The sequence below is a fragment of the Dendropsophus ebraccatus genome, chromosome 7 (assembly GCF_027789765.1).
Source record: "Dendropsophus ebraccatus isolate aDenEbr1 chromosome 7, aDenEbr1.pat, whole genome shotgun sequence".
Lineage (NCBI taxonomy): Eukaryota > Metazoa > Chordata > Amphibia > Anura > Hylidae > Dendropsophus > Dendropsophus ebraccatus.
The window spans coordinates 32,967,604-32,989,318 of NC_091460.1; the positions used below are offsets into that span (position 1 = coordinate 32,967,604).

The 21,715-nt window shown below is 47.0% G+C and overlaps 2 protein-coding genes across 5 annotated transcripts in view; one reads left to right on the top strand and one right to left on the bottom strand.

Moving 5' to 3' along the window:
- The window catches only part of KDM3A (lysine demethylase 3A), a 28,966-nt gene extending 7,891 nt beyond the window's left edge, over window positions 1–21,075 (bottom strand). For 2 of the 3 annotated variants that reach the window (XM_069977238.1, XM_069977236.1), the window contains exons 1-14: window positions 20,210–20,703; window positions 19,520–19,698; window positions 10,701–10,856; window positions 7,030–7,140; window positions 5,990–6,092; window positions 5,201–5,325; window positions 5,017–5,086; window positions 4,835–4,920; window positions 4,579–4,731; window positions 3,558–3,718; window positions 2,194–2,714; window positions 1,904–2,105; window positions 340–554; window positions 90–242 (exon numbers count right to left, since the gene is read on the bottom strand). In XM_069977238.1, coding sequence (XP_069833339.1) covers window positions 90–242; window positions 340–554; window positions 1,904–2,105; window positions 2,194–2,714; window positions 3,558–3,718; window positions 4,579–4,731; window positions 4,835–4,920; window positions 5,017–5,086; window positions 5,201–5,325; window positions 5,990–6,092; window positions 7,030–7,140; window positions 10,701–10,856; window positions 19,520–19,690 — 2,227 coding nt within the window. In that variant the 5' untranslated portion in view covers window positions 19,691–19,698; window positions 20,210–20,703. Of the gene's footprint in view, window positions 1–89; window positions 243–339; window positions 555–1,903; window positions 2,106–2,193; window positions 2,715–3,557; window positions 3,719–4,578; window positions 4,732–4,834; window positions 4,921–5,016; window positions 5,087–5,200; window positions 5,326–5,989; window positions 6,093–7,029; window positions 7,141–10,700; window positions 10,857–19,519; window positions 19,699–20,209; window positions 20,704–20,740 lie in introns of those variants that run through there. The other variant, XM_069977237.1, reaches the window with a different exon arrangement.
- REEP1 (receptor accessory protein 1) overlaps window positions 20,629–21,715 on the top strand; it is an 88,756-nt gene continuing 87,669 nt past the window's right edge. The window contains exon 1 of one of the 2 annotated variants that reach the window (XM_069977245.1): window positions 20,629–20,855. The gene's annotated coding sequence lies outside the window, so the exon portion shown is untranslated. Of the gene's footprint in view, window positions 20,856–21,021; window positions 21,067–21,715 lie in introns of those variants that run through there. The other variant, XM_069977246.1, reaches the window with a different exon arrangement.

Below are 21,715 nucleotides of genomic sequence, written 5' to 3' on the forward strand. Positions count from 1 at the left end.
GCCAACTAGAAGCCACTCATACTGGTAAGGGAAAGGTAGAATGATGAGACTACATAATTTTATATCTATAATATATCCATGACACCTACCACTATTCATACTCTTCTTCTTCATCCGATGACAGTCTACACACACCCCAAAGCCGCATTTCGGACACACCCAATGGAGATTAAAGATGGTTGTGTCACAGACATCACACATTTCTCGCACACCACGCACAGCACGTTTCCAGGCCACTTGTTCTGCAGGAAGAAAAAAAAAAAAAAAAAACACATTAGGCAAACAAGAAAAGCCACAGAAAGTCTGACGTTTTCAGCTCTATCAATGTTAGGTTCTTACTTTGTGGATCGACAGACGCCATCACCTCCTTTTCAGATATGACAAGCTTGCAGAAGTGGTCTCCGATGTTTGCCAGAATGTACTTGGCCGTGTCAAGGTCCAAGTCTACAACACTGTTCACTAGAGGAAGCCACAGGTTTATTGCTTCAGCATCATACTTATTAGGAGTTAAGAAGCCTCCTTCCCGCAGAAATCCATGCTTATTGAAGTGCAACCTGGGAACAAGAGACACGCATGTTGAGGAAATTTATGATGCTAAAGATGCAGGATATTGGCATATTCAAAGTCACAGGTATCAAACATGTGGTCCTTCAGCTGTTACAAAACTACATATCCCATAATGCCTGGAAAGCCAAAGCTAAATGGCTGTCCAGGTATGATAGGAATTGTAGTTTTGCAACAGCTGGAGGGCCGCATGTTTGATAACCCTGCTCTAAGCTGTTAAAAGGGAAAGAATACACAAGATTACAACAGACTGACTAGATCAGATAGTGACCTGCACTAATGTGAGGTCATGTGTACACAGCACTCCCGACACACACATTCCTACCACATCGGCTGGAAATGTGCTCCAAGCATCTACTACTCACTTGATATTTTAGAAACATACTGACAATGCTTTCCTATCCAGTAAACTACTCTTTTTGCATTTAATTTTTCTGATATACAGCTTCAAATCTGTTTGCATGCAGGTACTAGCATTGCTCCCACTAGCCAGAAACCTACTCCACACTGATGAGGGGCAAATACCCCGAAACCGCTGTCTGTGGATGGATACCTTGCTTGGGTGGTTCCTTGATTGGAGACATTCCTTGGCTTTGTTGTTCCTTCCCGGAGAAAGGTCTGGCTAGTTCACTGACGTCGAGACACATGATGGTGTCTCTGCAGTGTTCTTTTGCCTACTTGATTTCCCAGGGGGCAATGTTCTAGTGCTTCTCAAACTGAGGCGGGCGTCACCAGTGAGGCGCCCCCTAGCTGTTGGTGAGGCCCAGCTGGGGAGCCAGTTTTCACAAAAGTAACTATGATCTGCACAGTCCTTTTGCTGTTTGCAGAGATCTCCATTTTAGCAACATTATTAATTTATTATCAAAAAGCAACCAGTTACAATTTTGTACTTGCTTTATTGGTATATAGAGCTTGGGAGACGGGTGAAAGCTATCCCTAGCATTATTTTCAGCTTTTTAATGGCCTTTCACCACAGATAGTGAGGCCCAGGCACCCTCCTGGTCAGTCTGGTGAGGCCCAGGCATTGCCTTGGGTTGTTAGGTGAGGCTCCAGTAGAAAAAGTTTGAGAAGCTCTGTTCTAGAATACACTGACGTCGAGACACGTGATGGTGTCTCTGCGGTGCTTTGGTTGATCTCCCTGAGGTCAACCAGCGTCTTATTGCACACATAGATTTAAAAACACAAGATTTTAGGTACTTGTAGCCACTAGAGGGAGTAGAGATAATGCAAGAGCAAACTGATCTAGAATTAACACAGTATGTAGTACACTTAGATGTTCCTGCGTGTAGCCATAGAGTTGTGCAGGCATTGAATAAAAGAGCTTCTATATTACACTAACCTCCGGAAGTGAAAGAAGCGGCAGAAGACTGCGGCATCCCTCTGCTCTTTACTCCTTCCAAAGCGATCCAGACGGCATTCCCTACACTTGTGCAAATGTGGAGCAATGTCATTGCAGGAGCCATCCTGCACAAAGCAATCGCCACTTGCTTGGAGCCTTTTCAGCTTCTGTGGGTCCAGCAGTATAGATCTGGGATATGTTACTAAAGAAAGGTAAGGAAATAACACATTAGTTCATATGGTATGCAGCATAATTGTAAAAGGCACAAGTAGTAGTTCATAACTACTTACCACCATCATTTTTACTAGGGCTATCATGAAGAGAAACTTCTGTTTTTGGGGTCTTCGGAATAGGAATGATTTGTGGCTTGAATTCACTTTTGACGGATGACAGGAGAGCAGCAGGTTTAGTCTCAGTCGCTGAAGCTGAGCCAAATACACTTGGCGGTTGCAGTGTTAAGTTTTTACAAGCCTCAGAGCTCCCCGACCGTGGAGAGTCTTTCACCGTCAAGGTGTTTTTGTCAGGAAAACGTTCCACTGAAAACTCAAAGCCCTTCGGAAACACAGTTGAGGGTTTTGTAAAGGCAGCAAAAAGGTTTTCTGATTTAGGTCCATTGTCGCCATTGGCCTGGCCGGCCCAGGCGGAGAAGCCTGCACCTGATGAGAAAGGACCAGTGGACTTATCGCACAGGCCAAACCCTAGCCCTTTGCCTTGTGACATTGCAGCGCTGAGAAATAAGTTCTGCTCCTCTCCTTTATCGTCACCATTTAGCATGGAGGATGTTTCACTTGGTAAGTTTTGAGAACATTTCCTGTAAGATTTAAGGATATGGTTACGTTTTTAAAAACAATTTTTATGTACTGTCCTTACGTATTAAGACTCTATAGAAGAACTGCAAAGCCAACATTTATTCTGTAATTCCTCCGTTTATCGTTATGGCAGAAGGAGCTTTTGTTTCCTGACATCCCCTGGATATGCAAACTTAAAAAGGAGCATTTTAAAAAGTAGTAGATAAGTCATGACTTGACCGTTTTGTGATTGAAGGAAGGGGACTGGTTTAGTGCTACATCCCCTTCTAAGTATTCTCTGCACAGAGTCCCTTCCAGACAGGCAGGAAACTACAGTAAACATTAACTTGAATGGTGTTGTGCTGCAGTTCCCCAGCACAGTATGTGGTCGGGGACAAAGTTCAAGTAAAGACTGTACTGTGACCCTTTAATCTGGTGAGCAGTGGAGACACTAGAGGTTGGTCCCCACTGATCATACAATTCTGGCATGAGCTAGCACTATGCAATTAATAGAAACATCTCAAATGTTTACATCATTGGGAGCCCAGGTGCCAAGAGCCTATCAATCCCTAGAACAAACAGTGAGGTGCAATGTGCTGTAGATGGGCTTCAAAGGCTTTATATATGGCAGTAAGGAAGCACGCTTTTCCCCCCATTCATTCTAGTGATAAGTGGGTTGGGGTGTTTATTTGAACATTCACCGATATAAACTTTTGCCACGTCGCAATCTTTCTGAAATAATGGTTATACTAAAATGTGAATAATAATAATAATAATTATTATTATTTATTTATATTGCACACATATACATACACACAAAACATACACTTGGGCTTTTTTAAATGCACAATAAACTTTTCCTTTACCCTGGAGGTGTTGCAGCACCAAAGCTTGGAGGAGAATTTGCTTGGGGTGGCGTGGCACGGGAGGTCTGGTTTTGGCTGGAAGGCGTAGAGGCAGTACATCCCAGCAATGCTTCTCCAAATCCAACAGGTACAGACTGCTTAGATGTCAGACCTGGTGAGGTCTACAAGAAAAAAAAAAATTGCAGGAACATTCAAAACAAAAGGAGAGATGGAGGCGCTTTCTAGTGTAGTATCCAAGCACAGGTTAGTAGAGGTTACAAAAGGTGAACAGCAATATGCTCACCTGGGCGAGTTGTGCTAAGCATAGGCACAACTCTATTGTAGGCTTAGAGAAGCTCACCGCTGCCAGCTCTAGGTGTCTCGAGGTAAAACCAGGAGATGCAGGATAATGGAGAGGTTTCCCAGCAGTAGCCGTCTGGGACAGGAAGACCTTGGATGAGTCCAGCGCAGGTGACATGCACAGTGGTAGCAAATGCCGCTTAGTATATAACCATAGGCGGTATATTACAGTGAAGATTTATTACAAGCACTGTAATATATCTTCACTGTAATATACCGCCTATGGTTATATACTAAGCGGCATTTGCTACCACTGTGCATGTCACCTGCGCCGGACTCATCCAAGGTCTTCCTGTCCCAGACGGCTACTGCTGGGAAACCTCTCCATTAGGAACATTCAAAGTGATAACCATGAAATTCATTAATTGTATCTAAAAGGGACACACAAGACGTTTTTTCTAATGTTGGCGACCCCCTTTAACCTCTGTCCTCTTAGGATTTCTACGAAAACCCCAAAACTATTAAAAAGAAAAGAAAAAAGGAAAAAACAAACAAGCGGGAAACTCATCTTATAAGGTATCATTGTATTCCGTTCATGGAGAACAGGTGCTCGGAAGACTATGCCAGCGCCAGATTCAAAGTACATGAACATTAGTGAAAGAGACAATTGCGCACAGCGCTGCAAACTGGATGTGCTACTTTACATGCCATCTTTAAACTATGCTAGAAAGACGCCACTTACTGTTTGGTCAGCTTTTCCACTTTCTGACGTCTTCATGAAATTGATGAGGGAGTTCCCTGAGGACTTGGGGTTGTCCACCACTACCAATGTCTTCCCATCATCTCTGGAGTAGGTGAGGAAGCTTGGCTTTTGAGCAGATTCCTTAGCAGATGTCTAAACAAGACATATTATGAGAACCTGCACCCCAACAAACAGAGCTACAGCTGATCTAGCAGTAAAAAAAAAAAAAAAAAAAAAAAAAAAAAAAGTCACCTACCTTCCCAGCTCTTTTCTGTTTTGCTTCCTTTGATTTTCCCTTCTTTTCTTCAATCGGCCGCTTCTGAGGTTTCTTGAAGTTGACGACTGAAAGAGACAGTAACCAGTCAGCTAAGGACATGTCACCCACAAACCACCATTACTAGTGGTAGAGAATGTGTATGGCATATGATGAAATCTTACCATTCTCAGTGTAGTTATGTACGAGTTCAACGTGTATGAGAGCTGGGTCGATAATCTTTAGGTTCGGAACCTAATGAAGAAGAACACGAACAATGAATGTAAACTGATAGCGGCATATTATGTCAAAATCAATAATCGTTATTCAGGCCACCACCACCAATATGGAGCAAGACTGGGTCTTTACCTGGTCACATTTAACCTCCAGTGTCCGTGTAGTACTGCTCGCATTCACCACTGAGGCCGAGAACCACTGATATCCTTCACTCATGCTATACACTCTTATAGATGACCCAATTAAATTCTTGGCACCTTTAAAAGAAGTGGAAAGAAAAAGGTGATACAAGGATACTGCACATCTTATCATGTCTACTTAAAGTGACTCTGTACCCACAATCTGACCCCTACAAACCGCTTGTTCCTTCAGATAGCGGCTTTTAATCCAAGATCTGTCCTGGGGTCCGTTCGGCAGGTGATGCAGGTATTGTCCTAAAAAACAAACTTATAAACTTGCAGCCCGGTGGCCAACGGCTGGGGCTTAAATTGTGTATGCATTAGGCTGGCACAACCTCTCTGTCCCTGCTGTGGCCTAGAGTACCTGTGCCCTTAGATGCCCCTCTGTCCCTCCTCTTCATCATTAGGAATGCCTCTGGGCAGGATTTCTCCCAAGGAGTGTTGCAGGACTGGAGCATACACACTCTAGGCCCCACCAGTTTGACACAGGGCTGCAAGTTTTAAAGTAGTTTTTTAGTACAATAACTGCATCACCTGCCAAACAGACCCCAGGACAGATCTTGGATTAAAAGCAGCTATCCGAAGGTACAAGCAGTTTGAGGGGGGGACAGATTGTGGGTACAGAGTCGCTATATGCCAATGTCACAGGCTGAAGTTAAGTCAAAGCACAGAAACCAGCATTGCCATGTAAAGTACACCCTGCAGAAGTCATCTATGGCATACACAGAACAGGCCGCCTCACCTTGCTGTATACGACTCTCATCCACACTCTTTCTTATGAGCTCCTGAAAGGCCTTGTTAAATGTTCTGTTTCCCTGCATAAATTGTTTCAGGCTATCCCGATCCTATGATACAAAGAACAAAATAAGAAGTTACAGCTAGACAGTCACAACATGATCTTTCACATCAGGAAGTTACACAGATTTGTAAATTACTTCTATTTAAAAATATCAAGTGCTGACTGCCACCCCTGTCCATGTAAGAAACTGTCCAGGGGAGGTTTTCTAAGGGGACTTGCTCCTGCTCTTATCAGTTCTTGTCACAGACAGAGGTGGCAGCAGAGAGAAAGAATACACCACTTCCTGCAGGACATACAGCAGCTGATAAGTATTGGAAGACTTAATGAATAGCTTTCAGACACCAGCCGATGCGAAGACATTTTTCCCTCCAAAGAACCCCACTAAATAGACACATCAAAATTTTCCTTAGTTAGGGTCTGGGTGCTGAGACTCCCAAATCATTTACTAGAAAGAACAGAGAGAAGTGCTAAGCAAAGTTCTCCCATGTCTCTGGAGACCGACTCATAGACCTTCTATAGAACCAGTCACCTGCAGCGAGGAGCTCAGCTGAGCACTTCTCCCTGATTATTCATGTGAATGTTGGGGGTCTCAGCACCTAAACCTCCCGTCGTGTCACTATGACCTGTCAGACATTTGTTAAATGCAGTCTCCATTGCCAAGTTTAACAGATTTCTAGACAAGTTTAATGATTAACAGGAAAGGAAGGTTAATATTAAGCTGTGACACAGGAAAGACCTGAGGTCATACAGAATAGGTAATCCAGGCTCCAAAGTATTAACCTAAAAGATACAGGAGGTACAGCCATGAGGTAAGCTCTTCATCCAATGATGTATGGCAGGGGTGTCAAACTCCTGGACAACCTGGTCCGCTAAAGCTTTAGCAGTCCTGTATAATGACCACCTATGGCTCCATCTCATACCCATCTATAACAAGATCCTTCACCATCTTACTATACACGACAAATATATAACAAGACAGTTACCCGTAAAGCCTTCACCACCTCCTGGTTCATGAAAACTTTATTTCTATCTCCAAGAAACTGTATGCACGTCATGGGCTCCATGGAGGACTTGCACACCATTACTTTATATTGCTGCAAGTGGGGGAGAACCAAAAAAAAAAAAATTTAAATCAAGATTATTATTGTCAATTCAAACAAAAGATGAATGAAATAAACAGAGAGGTGATTTTATGTCACACAGTACAGCAGCAGTGACAGGAGGACAAGGCCATGAGGCTGGAATCACACAGGCGGTTTTTGGTGGTTTTTCTGAAACAGACGGGAGTAGATCCAGAAGAAAGGACGACGAGGAGCCTATCCTTTACACTTCACATTCCATTCCTGCATCAAAAACTGCAGGTGTCACTACAGCCTGAGGAAGCTTCAAGAAAAACCTGCATGCTAGCCGTGCAGTACTTACCCAGATATACAGACATATGATAGGTATGTTTTGTAACCATCACCTAAAGGTTGGCTTTACACACAGTATTTTCTGGGGGGAAAGCCAGTGCAGTTTTTTTTTATATGACTGTGGAATCATAACTAATGGGTAAACAACAAGCAGCAGATTATTCTCCTTGCTGCTGGATTCACTTAGGACCAGTTCACACTGAGAAATCAGTGCTGATTCCTCACTGAAAATTCTGCCCGAAAATATAGTGCAGAGCCAAATTCCATTGAGTTCAATGGAACTTGTGCTCTGCAGCTCACACAGCAGAATTTCTGCGCAGAATCCTCTGCAGCTGATCCCCTTTCCACCAGATGAATTGACATGTGGCTGGCGGAATCCCATTGAAATGAATGACAGAAGAGCGTGTGAAAATTACACGTGGAGGGGGGTGGGGGTGGGGTTGGGGGAGAAAACAAACAAAAAACACAACTTTCAAAAAACAGCAACACTCCTGTCCTCAGGTTGTGTGTGGTATTACAGTTTAGCACTATTCACTTCAAATTCTGCGCGTAATTTTAGTTCTTCTTTAGTATGTCCCATTCCTCTGTATTCAGCTTTGGCTAAAATGGGTCTGAATGGGGGAAGAAATTCCGGCCCCCCCACACATCAACAGGTGCAAACATGATGGGATTTGAACCCAGGACCCCAGTGTTGCAAGGCTACTGTGCTAACCACTGAATTTTAACGAAAGTGACACTTTAAGGATTCAGATTTGGTTACTCTTCTCAATTTGTTTTCTGAACTTGACAAACCTGTTAGATGGATGCACCATAACAAACCCTAAGCTGTGTAACCCGACAAAGGTTAGAACTAGGGCTGGGCGATATTGGCCTAAATCAATATTGCGGTTTATCGCACATGTAGCCGCGGTAACGATAATTGAACGATAATTATGACACACCCCAAACTGGCGATATTTTGATTAAAAAAAAAGTTAAAAAGAACTCACTGAGCAGCAACCCATGGTTAGTCTATTATCATTATTATTATTTGTCATTATTAGGGGGTCTCAGCAGAGACCTGGACATGTGTATATACAGGTATACACCCTCTACAGGGTATACACAGGTCACAGAGGGATAGGTGTGTATGACTATATGGGGGGGGATGGATTGGGGTGTATTACTATACAGGAGGTTGGGATCGGGTTACAGGACTATACAGGCAGCACATAGGGATAGGGGGCGGACGGGGGTGTATGACTATACAGGGATGGCGGACGGGGGTGTATGACTATACAGGGATGGCGGACGGGGGTGTATGACTATACAGGGATGGCAGACGGGGGTGTATGACTATACAGGGATGGCGGACGGGGGTGTATGACTATACAGGGATGGCGGACGGGGGTGTAGGACTATACAGGTAGGGTGGATAGGGGTGTAGGACTATACAGGGAGGGCGCACAGGGGTGTATGACTATACAGGGAGGGCGCACAGGGGTGTATGACTATATGGGGGGGCAGGGGTGTATGACTATATGGGGGGGCAGGGGTGTATGACTATATGGGGGGGCAGGGGTGTATGACTATATGGGGGGGCAGGGGTGTATGACTATATGGGGGGGCAGGGGTGTATGACTATATGGGGGGGCAGGGGTGTATGACTATATGGGGGGGCAGGGGTGTATGACTATATGGGGGGGGCAGGGGTGTATGACTATATGGGGGGGGCAGGGGTGTATGACTATATGGGGGGGCAGGGGTGTATGACTATATGGGGGGGCAGGGGTGTATGATTATATGGGGGGGGCAGGGGTGTATGACTATACGGGGGGCAGATAGGGGTGTATGACTATACATAGGGGAGCGGATAGGGGCAGACAGGGGTGTATGACTATGCAGGGGGGGCAGATAGGGGTGTATGACTATACATAGGGGAGCGGATAGGGGCAGACAGGGGTGTATGATTATACAGATGGCGGACAGGGGTGTATGACTGTCTGGGGGTGGCGGACAGGGGTGTATGACTAAACATAGGGGGGCGGATAGGGGCGTATGACTAAACGGGGGCGGACAGGGGTGTATGACTAAACAGGGGGGGGCGCGGATAGGGGGGTATGACTATACGGAGGGGTGAAAAGGGGCGTGTAACTTTACAGGGGGCACATAAGGATGGCAGGCGGATAGGAGAGTATTATACAGGGAGGTGCATGCTGGTACCTGTAGTCCCCTCAGTAACAATACAGGGCTGTAACATAGGAGGAATGGATGTGCTGCAGCAGGCAGGATACCACACACAGCTATAAGTTATCCTGCCTGCTGCAGCCCATTATTCCTCCTATGTTACAGCCCTGTATTGTTACTGAGGGGACTACAGGTACAGCTGCACCTCCAGCTATGACATGCCGGCGTCACTGCACACAGACACAGCACAATAACATGTGCAGGGACGCCGGTATCAGAGCGGGAGGTGGAGGAGCAGCAGGGCCCAGATGACAATGCCGCCCGACCCGCCCCCCGCCCGTCTGAGCGCCCTCACCCCCACCCGTCCAGTCCCAGTCCCAGGCCCCGTCCCACCGCACCTGTCCATCCATGCGCCCACCCGTCAAGTCCGGCATCCCTGCACACACAGCACATTGACATGTGCAGCGCTCGCCGGCGGGGGGGGGGGGGGGGGGGGGGGGGGGGGGGGGGCTCAGACGGGACTGGTGCCGGGGAGGGCAATGTCAATGTGCTGTGTGTGGAGGGACGCCGGACGGGACCGGACTTGGCGGGTGGGCGCATGTATGGACAGGTGCGGCAGGACGGGGACTGGACGGGTGAGGGTGCTTGGACGGGTGAGGGTGCTTGGACGGGTGAGGGTGCTCGGACGGGCGGGGGGCGGGTCGGACGGCATTGTCACCTGGGCCCTGCTGCTGCTCCTCCACCTCCCGCTCTGATGCCGGCGTCCCTGTGTGCAGAGACGCCGGCATGTCAGTGGTGGAGGAGCAGCAGAAAAATAATACAAAAATACCGCAGATACCGTCCTGGCTAAGTTGAGGTCGGTTAACCGACGCCAGTGACGGTATCGGTATTTTTGCGGTATACCGCCCAGCCCTAGTTAGAACTGAATTTTACTCTCTATTTTATTCTAATTGTTGCCATTCACTGACAGTTAACATATGTAGCTGTGTTGATATGTCATGTAGGCTACAATTCCACATTTTAAGCCCCTGCAAGGAGCCCATGAATAGAAGTCAGTGTTATTGAGAGACACTCACCATTGCCGGGCACAGCACGGACATAGAAGGGTTACTGGGACACTTGCGGTCAGCAATGGCCAGGCTGTGCTCCACCAGAAACAGCTGGACCTGTGAGCTGTACACCTCAATCCACGTTCTGTCCTCCCACGGTTCATCTTCAAACTCCACACACAGCTACAGAAATAAAATGGAAGTGGTTAGATAGTACTCCTCAGTGTTGTCCTCCTTCAGCTGTTTGTGACTCACTGAACAACAGGCGGTGCTGCGTACCACGTGCGAATCACCAGTCGGTTATAGCCTCAAACAATGACAAAGGTCCCACCCACATAAAGCATGGATCCCGTCCAGAAAACAACTCATGCATGCTCACATCTAAGACTGCTGACTGCACGTATCTACATCACAGTCTGTCTAAGGCAGCTGCAGGGCTACAGCGAGGAGGAGGAGGGGAAGACAAGGCCATGAACGGTATAAAGCCGCTTTCCCAGCCCAAACACGGTATATGACCGCGCTTCCCAGCCCAAACACGGTATATGACCGCGCTCCCCAGCAAGTGCACGGTATATGACCGCGCTCCCCAGCAAGTGCACGGTATATGACCGCGCTCCCCAGCAAGTGCACGGTATATGACCGCGCTCCCCAGCAAGTGCACGGTATATGACCGCGCTCCCCAGCAAGTGCACGGTATATGACCGCGCTCCCCAGCAAGTGCACGGTATATGACCGCGCTCCCCAGCAAGTGCACGGTATATGACCGCGCTCCCCAGCAAGTGCACGATATATGACCGCGCTCCCCAGCAAGTGCACGATATATGACCGCGCTCCCCAGCAAGTGCACGGTATATGACCGCGCTCCCCAGCAAGTGCACGGTATATGACCGCGCTCCCCAGCAAGTGCACGGTATATGACCGCGCTCCCCAGCAAGTGCACGGTATATGACCGCGCTCCCCAGCAAGTGCACGGTATATGACCGCGCTCCCCAGCAAGTGCACGGTATATGACCGCGCTCCCCAGCAAGTGCACGGTATATGACCGCGCTCCCCAGCAAGTGCACGGTATATGACCGCGCTCCCCAGCAAGTGCACGGTATATGACCGCGCTCCCTAGCAAGTGCACGGTATATGACCGCGCTCCCTAGCAAGTGCACGGTATATGACAGCGCTCCCCAGCAAGTGCACGGCACAAGGCTCCAACCCCTAGCTTTTGGTTGCAAAACAACAACAACTCCCATCATGCCATGCCAAACAACATTTTAGTTCTGCAACAGCTGGAGAACCACTAGTACAAGACCCCATAAACCATGGATGGGGAACCTTCGGCCCTCCAGCTGTTGCAAAACTACAATTCCCATCATGCCTGGGCAGGCATGAGGGGAATTGTAGTTTTGCAACAGCTGGAGGGCCGAAGGTTCCCCATCCCTGCCATAAACCATCTGCAATGGCAGCTGTACAGTCTGTATCCCAAACAGCAACCCGACAGGAAAGGACCATAAAACCTCAACCCTTCCACAATGGGGTTAATCTAGCGTAAGGAGGTCGAAGCAAAGGGAGATTGACAGATACACTTACACATAATAAGACATTACATCAATGGGCCAAAATGGTGATCGCCAACCTGTGTCTCTTCAGCTGCAAAATAACAACAACTCCCATCATGTCGCCAAACACCCCTATCAGATCCCAACAACAAAAGGATCAGGAATTAAAGGGGTATTCCCATCTGAGCTTGTTACCCCTTATTTATAGGATAGAAGATAAGGGGGATAGTTGGGAGTCTGACTGCAAGGATGGAGAAGACGTTACTCGCAATGAATGGAGAGCTCGGTTTTTAGTGTAACTCATGACATTTCTCCTTTAATATCAACTGAACTATGAATTAATTAAAGAAAATAAATTCAAGGACGTAAAGAGGAAAAGAAAACCAGGACACAGAATAGACACCAGATGTAGGACGCAGTGTAATTGTAGAGGAGGGGTGGAGACTAGGGCAATGTGTGCTGGTACTGTCACAGCAAGGGCGGGCATGCCTCCACAACTACCGCCCCCTAACAGCTGGGGGAGGGAAGGAGGGAGTGCCACCACGTGGCTAATGATGGTGTGTTTACATGTGCACGGGGAGGAGGGGACACACTGAGGGCTATGGAAGGTCTCTGCCACCTTCTGCAGTACACTATAGGTACAACACACCTCACCACTCACGCCAGACACCTTTTCTACAAGGTTTAACTCCTTTCACACCAAAAGTCAAACATTTCTTATAAAAACTTCTCCTGGTAATACTTATGTCATATCACAAGATCCAGCCCAGAGAAGACCCTTGTTATGGTCCCCAAAAAGAGGGAAACCAAAGACCAGGGACCACTCACAGGAGTGATTGAATTCATCAGATCCCAACCTTCGAGCTCTTCTACAGGGGTGGTGGGGTATGACCAGGTCAGGACTAGACCTTAAATTCTAAATAAAAACTAGAGATGAGCGCATTTACAGTGAGTTAGGGTTTACGCGAACCCAATCGCTTAGAATTTGACTCCCGGTGGCAGGGCTGCCTGGAAAACACGGATACAAGCTATGGCCCTAGGGCTTCATCTATCCTTCCCGGGCTGCGGAAGTCAAACGCTTAAGTGGAAGTTTGCTCATCTCTAGTGATAACAATGTACAGGGTGGTCGGTCACATGACCCCAGTATCTACAGAAGTACAATGATAGGGTCTGAGTGACTACTAAGGCCCCCTCCATATAGTGTGACCACCAAACATACACTCCTCATCTGTCACCTAATCTCTATACATCTCTTCACAGGGAAGCCAGTGCTTGTATGTAGCTCATCTATATACATACATACACACACATATATAGTAGTGGCTCCTGTCCTGGGGCACCCATTGTTGCCCGGTTATCCTCCATACATAGGGTAATTTCTGTCTGGAAGCATACATAATCCTATTGAGGATCCCAGCTGCCGGTGTAATCCTCTCAGCACTCTGGTCTCTTCCTCCGGCCCCTCTCATGGATTCCTTTTATAGAAAGCAATTTGCAATGTGAGCAGCCAGCGTTCCTGTCTCCTCCCAACCCATTCCTACAATGTGGCTGAATCCCCAGATACTGAGAAATACACAGGAGCCATTCAGTCTATATAATGGGAGGGGGCTCCTCAATGCAACAGGTTCTATGGTGGGAACCAAAACGCCATGCAACCCCCCCCCCCCCCAAACCCACCATCAATGTGGATGAGATACACAGCACCCATCTAATCTGTATATGGAAGAAATATACAGGCACATGGCTGAGGGCAACGCCCATGTGACTTCCTCAGCCAATGAGCAACCGGCTGAAAATGAAAGGATGGCTCGGGTTGGTTGGATTGTTAGGTGGGAGGAGTCAGCATGTATACACCTCTGGAAGTATGCAAATAATGGCAACAAAGTAACTAATGCAAAACATCGTAAAAAAATAAATAAAAAAAAATAAAAAAAAAAAAATATATATATTATATATATATATATATATATATATATATATATATATATATTATAATTTATTTCACACACATATACATACATACATACATATATACATACACACACCCAACTTGTACAGGGCACAAAAGCAAGGAATGCAGACAGAGCAGCCACCCCCAACTATACACACCCTGGGGGCAAATATCATCCAGAGCCCCCGTGTTACTGCATCCTATAAGGACAACAAAGAGCGACATCCCGTCATGCTAAGAAAGGACACTGTGACATGGAATGAAGCGGCTGGCTCGGCAGGGATACTCTCCTCGCATTACATCAGTCACTAGCACAAGCCAGGCGCTCAAGAATCTGCTGGTCCTAAGTTAACACTCACACGATAAGCAGCCCCCTCCCCCTCCCTGAGAGGAAAGGCAGACGGCACGTACACAGAGGAACGTCCAAATGCATAACAGCTGGGGGTGGGGAGACAGAGACTAGCAGAGGACCTTCACAGAGAAGACAATGGCTCGCCGGCTGCCTGGACTCCCAGCCATGTGCCAGAGACCCAGCACAGGAAGCCATTGGTGTTGGCTGGGCTGGGAAACTAATGTAATGCAGACTAGAAGGGAATTATATTGCTATTTCATGGAATATTCTCTCTTTTCTGCCTAGTAACAAGTTATGCACCACACAGCACCAACTATACAAGTATCAAGGTGTCTGGAGACCCTGAGACACTGGGTGCCAGAACTATAGGGACTAGAGATCCCCACAGCTGTATCAGTAGGCTGAACCTAAACAGAAAGCACATGGGGTTGTGACGTCACCAAAAACACAAGGTGTTAATCAGTCTTATATTACCAGATACCATGGCGGGGGCTAACCACAGTCGGTCCTGGGAGCTGCACAGTCTCTAAAAGGACCATGCTGGATCCTAGGCATGATGGGAATCCTCCAGCCCATCATACAGCAGACCCTCGTCTATCAACGAGACCTTGTCGTACATGGAGTTGCCCAATGGGATCCCTGACTTTTCCCACCAACACAGCCTTATGTCTACAGTCACTACTAGCCTGCATTATGCCTCCCTATGGTCACATGTGGAAGTACTAGACATAGTCCTAATACGTTTTAGGGCAGTCCACACAGCTGGTGACACATACAGACAGCATGGCCACCAAAACAGGAAGTGACTGACAGCCGGGGGAGGAGCCCGGGGCTGTGTGCACAATACCAGAAAGTAGACCCTACATGCCGCTCCCGGACAGAGTAACACAACTATTAACCCTGTACTTATTATTGTGTGCACTGCAAAACTTACTGAACGCTTCATCTACTAAACAAGTCATGTGTGGAAGAGATGGCGCTCGGCAGTACAAGTTATGAGTATAACTGAATAGGGAAGAGGGAATTTACAGCAGTAGTGAAGAGCTTCGCTAGGCTCGGCGGTCAGCTTGTCAGCCAGCCACCTTTAAACTCCTTGCTGCTCTGGGGTCCTTGACAACCTGGATCCAGTCCTGAGAAACTTCTCCCAGAACTAGATCCAGCATTTCCAGGCACCTGGAGCAGTGCGGCAAGGAGTTCAAAGGCAGCAGGCTGACAAGCCGACCACCAAGCCTAGCAAAGCGCTTTGCCACTACTGTAAATTTGCTCATTCCTAACCGTGAACGAAGGAAGACGCCACAAGTCACCATCACCAAGAGGATTAAGTGCCTGTACACACCACAAAGTCACTGAAACTACAGATTGCAAAGTTCACATCCAATTCTTGGTTGGATACACAGCGGTTACTAGGCACATACAGTACAGGGAATTACATGGTGCTGACCACAGCCTGCCCGAGGAGGTGAAAGCATGTCACTTCCAATACGTCGCCCACCGTCACACATCACCCACTATTACTCCTGACAGCGAGTGTGTATGGGCACAACCAAAGCTCATAACCTAGTGATATTCTACACATAACCAGATGGGAATACCCTATACCATTACAGACTACCACGACACTCCAATATAATCATCTACTTGGAATATCCGCCATTATAACCAGAAGTGTCCCAACAATAACAGGAGTTCTCTGTGTTATTAAAGAAAATGAAGACATAAAATAAAATAATAATAATAAAATAAAAATAATAATAAAATAAAAATAATATAATACATATATATATGAAAAGGCGGCACTCCAATTTTAGTGAATAAAAGTGGTTTAGTTTATTCACCTAGTATGCAACGTTTCAATCTTCCCCAATGAGATCTTTGTCAAGCACTGCTTGACAAAGATCTCATTGGGAAGATTAAAACGTTGCATACTGGGTGAATAAACTAAACCACTTTTATTCACTAAAATTGGAGTGCCGCCTTTTCCTATATCCTGTTAGATTACCTTCGGGACCTGGGTCTGGGACCGCGAGGCTGTGCACCCTACCTGAGCCTTGAGCCGCACAGTGCCGTTCTGCAAACAGCTGTTTTGAGATTATATATATATATATATTATCTTAAAAGTATCACTGCATTCAGAGATATAAGAGCACACTGTTCATGAAAGTGACCTAGATATAAACAAGTAGAGACAAGAGCCATAGACATCCATAGAAGTAAAGCAATGGGCGCCCCCAGTCAGAGTTCCTGGATAATAGTCACGGGCAGTACATACACATCAGAGAGGTGCCCGTGTCCCTCTGGACCCCATACACACACATGGATTGACTTTAGGGAATACCATGACAATCTGTACACATTAGACATTTGCCTTGTTCAAAAGATGTCAATGGGTTCAGCCGGCATCAATCCACTATGTACAGCCAACTTATGATTCCCATCACTCAGTCGCTCATTTCCCATCAGACTGTGCTCCTCTCAGAGCTGCTGAGCTGATGTTATGTGAAGACGACAGACACATTTCCCGTTCTTGGATGGGCTCCAATAATGAGAAGATGCACAGATTTAGACTATGGCCAGCTACACGAGGGATGGGAATTGTAGTTTTGCAACAGCTGGGGGGGCCAAAGGTTCCCTATCCCTGAGCTATACCAACTGCTCCAAGAGGCGCCAAGAATACTCAGCTATGGGAAGTGTCTCCTGTCCGTACTGAGGAGATAAGACACTGCTGTGTCCACCATATCCAACCAAAAATTTACACCAAAGATATGACGTTATGTCCTATGGCCCAAAATGCCAACCAAACTCTGTCCATGCCTACATCTACCACTCCCAGCGTATACAAACACATGGATACGACTTTATATCCTAGACAGAGCCCATAACAGATGCCTCCATCAGACCAGTATATGCAATGTTGTATACCACATGGCATGTATGTCTTCCCAACAGGCTCCTAGTAGTGAAATACCCTAATGTATACTCATACAGGAAAGATTGATCATCTAATATGTGCTGTGGTCAGAGCCAGGCAAACAGCACAGACTTCCACATTACAAACTACAGTGTCCCTTTAAAAAAAAAAAAAAATGCTGCAATTGGCTTCAATGGGAGACGGGGAACTGTGCAAAAGAGAAGAGACCTCACGGTTACAGTTGTACCATTGACCACGTCTCATAGAAAGCCCCAGCACTGCACACAGGTGTAGGGTCTGCCTGTGTGAACATACCCTCAGATCGGCATAGAGTCCATGAGCACAAGTTAAGGCAGAATGAATGATAAGTCAGGCTGGGTTAACACTTCATTGTTTCCACCTCCCACCCAAGTAATCCAGCATGACAAAAGTCCCAACATGCTTCACAGTGCCACTTCAGACATCTCAGGGGAATCAGAACACATGAAAAACATAACTTCTTCAAAAGGCTAAACAGATCAATGGCCGATCCATCGAATCTCACTGCAGATCGGCTCCTACATGACAGATGCCAGTTCAGCACATGGATGGACTTGGGCTGGGGTTACACACAGGTGACATGTCCATGCTAAACAGCTGCTCTAAAGTCTAGACCTAATGAATCAGCCATTGATTTGTTTTGCCTTAGTAAAAGTTGTTCCGCTTTCCAAGTGTTCAGCTTCCCCAGAGACGTCTGGGGTGTCTCACCATGTCTCATTCCAGATGTCTCTGGGGAAGCAGAACAATTTTTTCAAGACTAAACAAATCGATGGCCGATTGATGGATGAATCTACAGCAAAGATCAAATCTATTGGTAACAGCCCATGCTTTACTGTCCCTGAACCAGCGCTGCGGGCCAGGATTCAAGTCCCACATCTGCAGCAGTGTGTATGGGCTTCATCCCACACTCCGAAACATTAGACTGTAAGTAATGGCAGACCATGTACAGCGCTGCAAAACATGTTAGCGCTATAAACGGAATTATCATCATTATCAATCAACAACCAAAGTGTTTACTTTATGGAAAGCAGAGACAACTGCAACAAGTCCTGATCTCATGACCACCATAGGGCGTCCACTAGCGTTGAGCTGATCTCTCAAAAGTGTTCAAGTCGGCAACTGAAAGACTCGGCATTTGATATTGCATGCCGCCCTAGGGCTGCCAGGAAAACATGGACATGATTGTAGGGTGTATCCATGTTTTCCTAGCAGCCCTAGGGCGGCATGCAATCTCTGCAGCCACTGGTAATCAAATGCTGAGTCTTTCAGTTGCCGACCTGAACACTTTTGACAGATCAGCTCAACACTAGTGACCACTATCAGTCTATATAACATGACCACCATAGGGCCATCCACCAGAATAAGACCACTGACAGTCTATAATATGACCACCATAGGGCCATCCACCAGAATAAGATCACTGACAGTCTATATAATACGACCACCATAGCGTGTCCACCAGGATAAGACCACTGACAGTCTATAATATGACCACCATAGGGCCATCCACCAGTATAAGACCACTGACAGTCTATATAACATGACCGTCATAGGGCCATCCACCAGTATAAGACCACTGACAGTCTATATAACATGACCGCCATAGGCCGCCCACCAGAATAAGACCACTGACAGTCTATATAACATGACCGCCATAGGCCGCCCACCAGAATAAGACCACTGACAGTCTATATAACATGACCACCATAGGCCGCCCACCAGAATAAGACCACTGACAGTCTATATAACATGACCACCATAGGCCGCCCACCAGAATAAGACCACTGACAGTCTATATAACATGACCACCATGATGAGACCACCGACAGGCTATATAACATGATCAACATAGGGTTGCCCACAAGGATGAGACCACAGACAGTCTGTATAACATGACCACCATGATGACCACAAGGATGAGACCACTGACAGTCTGTATAACATGACCACCATGATGACCACAAGGATGAGACCACTGACAGTCTGTATAACATGACCACCATAGGGCACTGACCAGGATGAGACCACTGACAGGGTGCCGCCGCTTACCTTTAGCTCGGCACAGTTGACATCTTTGTGGGACGCGGCTCGGATGATGCCGTTCTTCCAGGGCCAGTTGTCGATGTTGTTGATGTCCAGCTCCTGGACGCTCCCCAGCACACAGGTAAACCTCTGCCCCACCAGCACGTGGAAGCTGTCCTGGTGCATGAGCACCATCATGGTGATTCCTGCCAGAGAGAGAGAAGAGGAAATGAGGACGGGTTGTAAAGAGTTAACAGAGGCGACTTCAGGTCACACGCCCCTTCACTACATGACAACACGTGAACCTGACTATTTACATACAAGCTCCTTGTGTTGGAACGGGCACACCAAGTGGCATCAGGCAGAACCAACCACCACGCTGGTCCCCATGGCGATGCCAAGTACACACCAAAGCAACTCAACATAACCCCTTTAAGTCACATGACACAACTTTGACATCACATGACTGACACCGCCACAGGAACGCGCTTTCCGCCAGAGTGGTGAGGTGGTAAGTTTGGGGGCACAATGACACCCCCCCCAATGAGACCAGACCAATAAGGAGACAGCTTATTATAATTAATGCTAATTAACTCATTATAATAAATGCTAATTAACTACTATACACGGAGTTTACGCCTTTACAGCCCCAGGGGTAAATAACTAGTGTGAACAGGTCTCTAAAACCGCACAACATAACGCTTCCCCGGTACCTACCGTGTAAAGTCTCACTGTCATGCACTGGTAAGTGATACAGCAGTCAACGAGGGCTTAGGCGGTTGCAGCGGGAGGTTGGCGACCGCTGCCCGATCTATTGTCGTCCCCTCAGCCGCCCGGGCGCAGCTCTAGCCGAGTCCAGGACACTACTATGCAGGAGAGGCGGACAAACACTACACGCGCACCCTCCAAGCCACGCCCCGCCGACGCCTATTGGACGGATGCAAAGAGAAGGCGGCCGGAGATGAGATATGCCTGATAACCGTTGGTGAAATACGCCTGTCAATCAAGCATGAGTTGCCAGGCGCCCGTATCCCCGCCCCCTTACCGCCTCCACTTTCAACTTAGAGCAATTCTTTACAGCACAGGGGACTCCAGCGAGCGCTCAGCACAAAAACGTATCCTTCCGCCGCCTAGATTAATACACACGGGCGGCCATTTAGTCGGCGAAAAAAAAAGTCCGCCTTCCGCCTACTGACTGCGAACGGGCTTTTCACTAGAAGCAGGAGGCGTACTGTATTGTCGTATTACCTATCGATTATCAAAGCGAGGAACACACAGGCGATACAGAGGCACAGCACTCGGCGGCTCACTGCGACAGGAGAGAGTAAAATAGTTCCGGCCGGCGGAGGCAGCAGTGTTTTTGGTACTTAGACATGGACTACGTGCAGCTCTGTGCATCCGCAGCGGGGAAAAAGTGTCTAAAGGAGGGGGTGGGGCAGGAAGGCAGCTGGTGGCGGGGGGAGGGGTCCCGAGACATCCCATTACTCATGTTATGGCCAGAACGAGGCTGTGCCTTGTTTTCTTGGCTGCCATCTTGGTTCATTCGACGCGTTTGGCAAAACACAAGTCAATAAGTAACGATGATTTGGACGCCGATAGACGCGCGTTTTATTCGCCCACCCCCCTTCCCGGGTAGCGTGTGTTGGACTCGTCCATCCCCCGCCGGCGCGAGGCTTTGTCTCCTCGTGGAGCGAGGCTGGGAGTGGGCGGGTGTGACGGTTGGCGGCCATTTTGTGGTCTCTCCAGTAGTTGAGTTGGCTCGTAATGGCGGGCGGCTTGGCCACAGCCCACCCACTCTTCATTGTGTGACGACCTTGACTGGAAAGTGGGCATTTCTTGCCGTTTTTTCACTAAATTCCCATTCTACATGACGGGAAATGGGAAATAAAGACTTTCATTTGATCCAATAGGCGTTTTGTAGATATTTACACAGGAAAATTGACAAAACCCAAACCAGTTTACAATGTTGGTCATGGAGACAACACAATATCAATAGAGGGGGGATAAAGTCTACCAAATTAGGTTTACAATGATAAAGTTGAAGGGTTATAATGTTAGTTATTGGAAATATTTTTTAATTGACATTATGAGGTAAAAATATAAAAATTTACACAATTGATTATTTTTTTTTAGAAATTCTTACATTTTCCAAGTTAGAAAAAAACATTTACCATTTACAATAAACATATTAAGTTTATTAACTAAACAGATTTTAGATTTTGG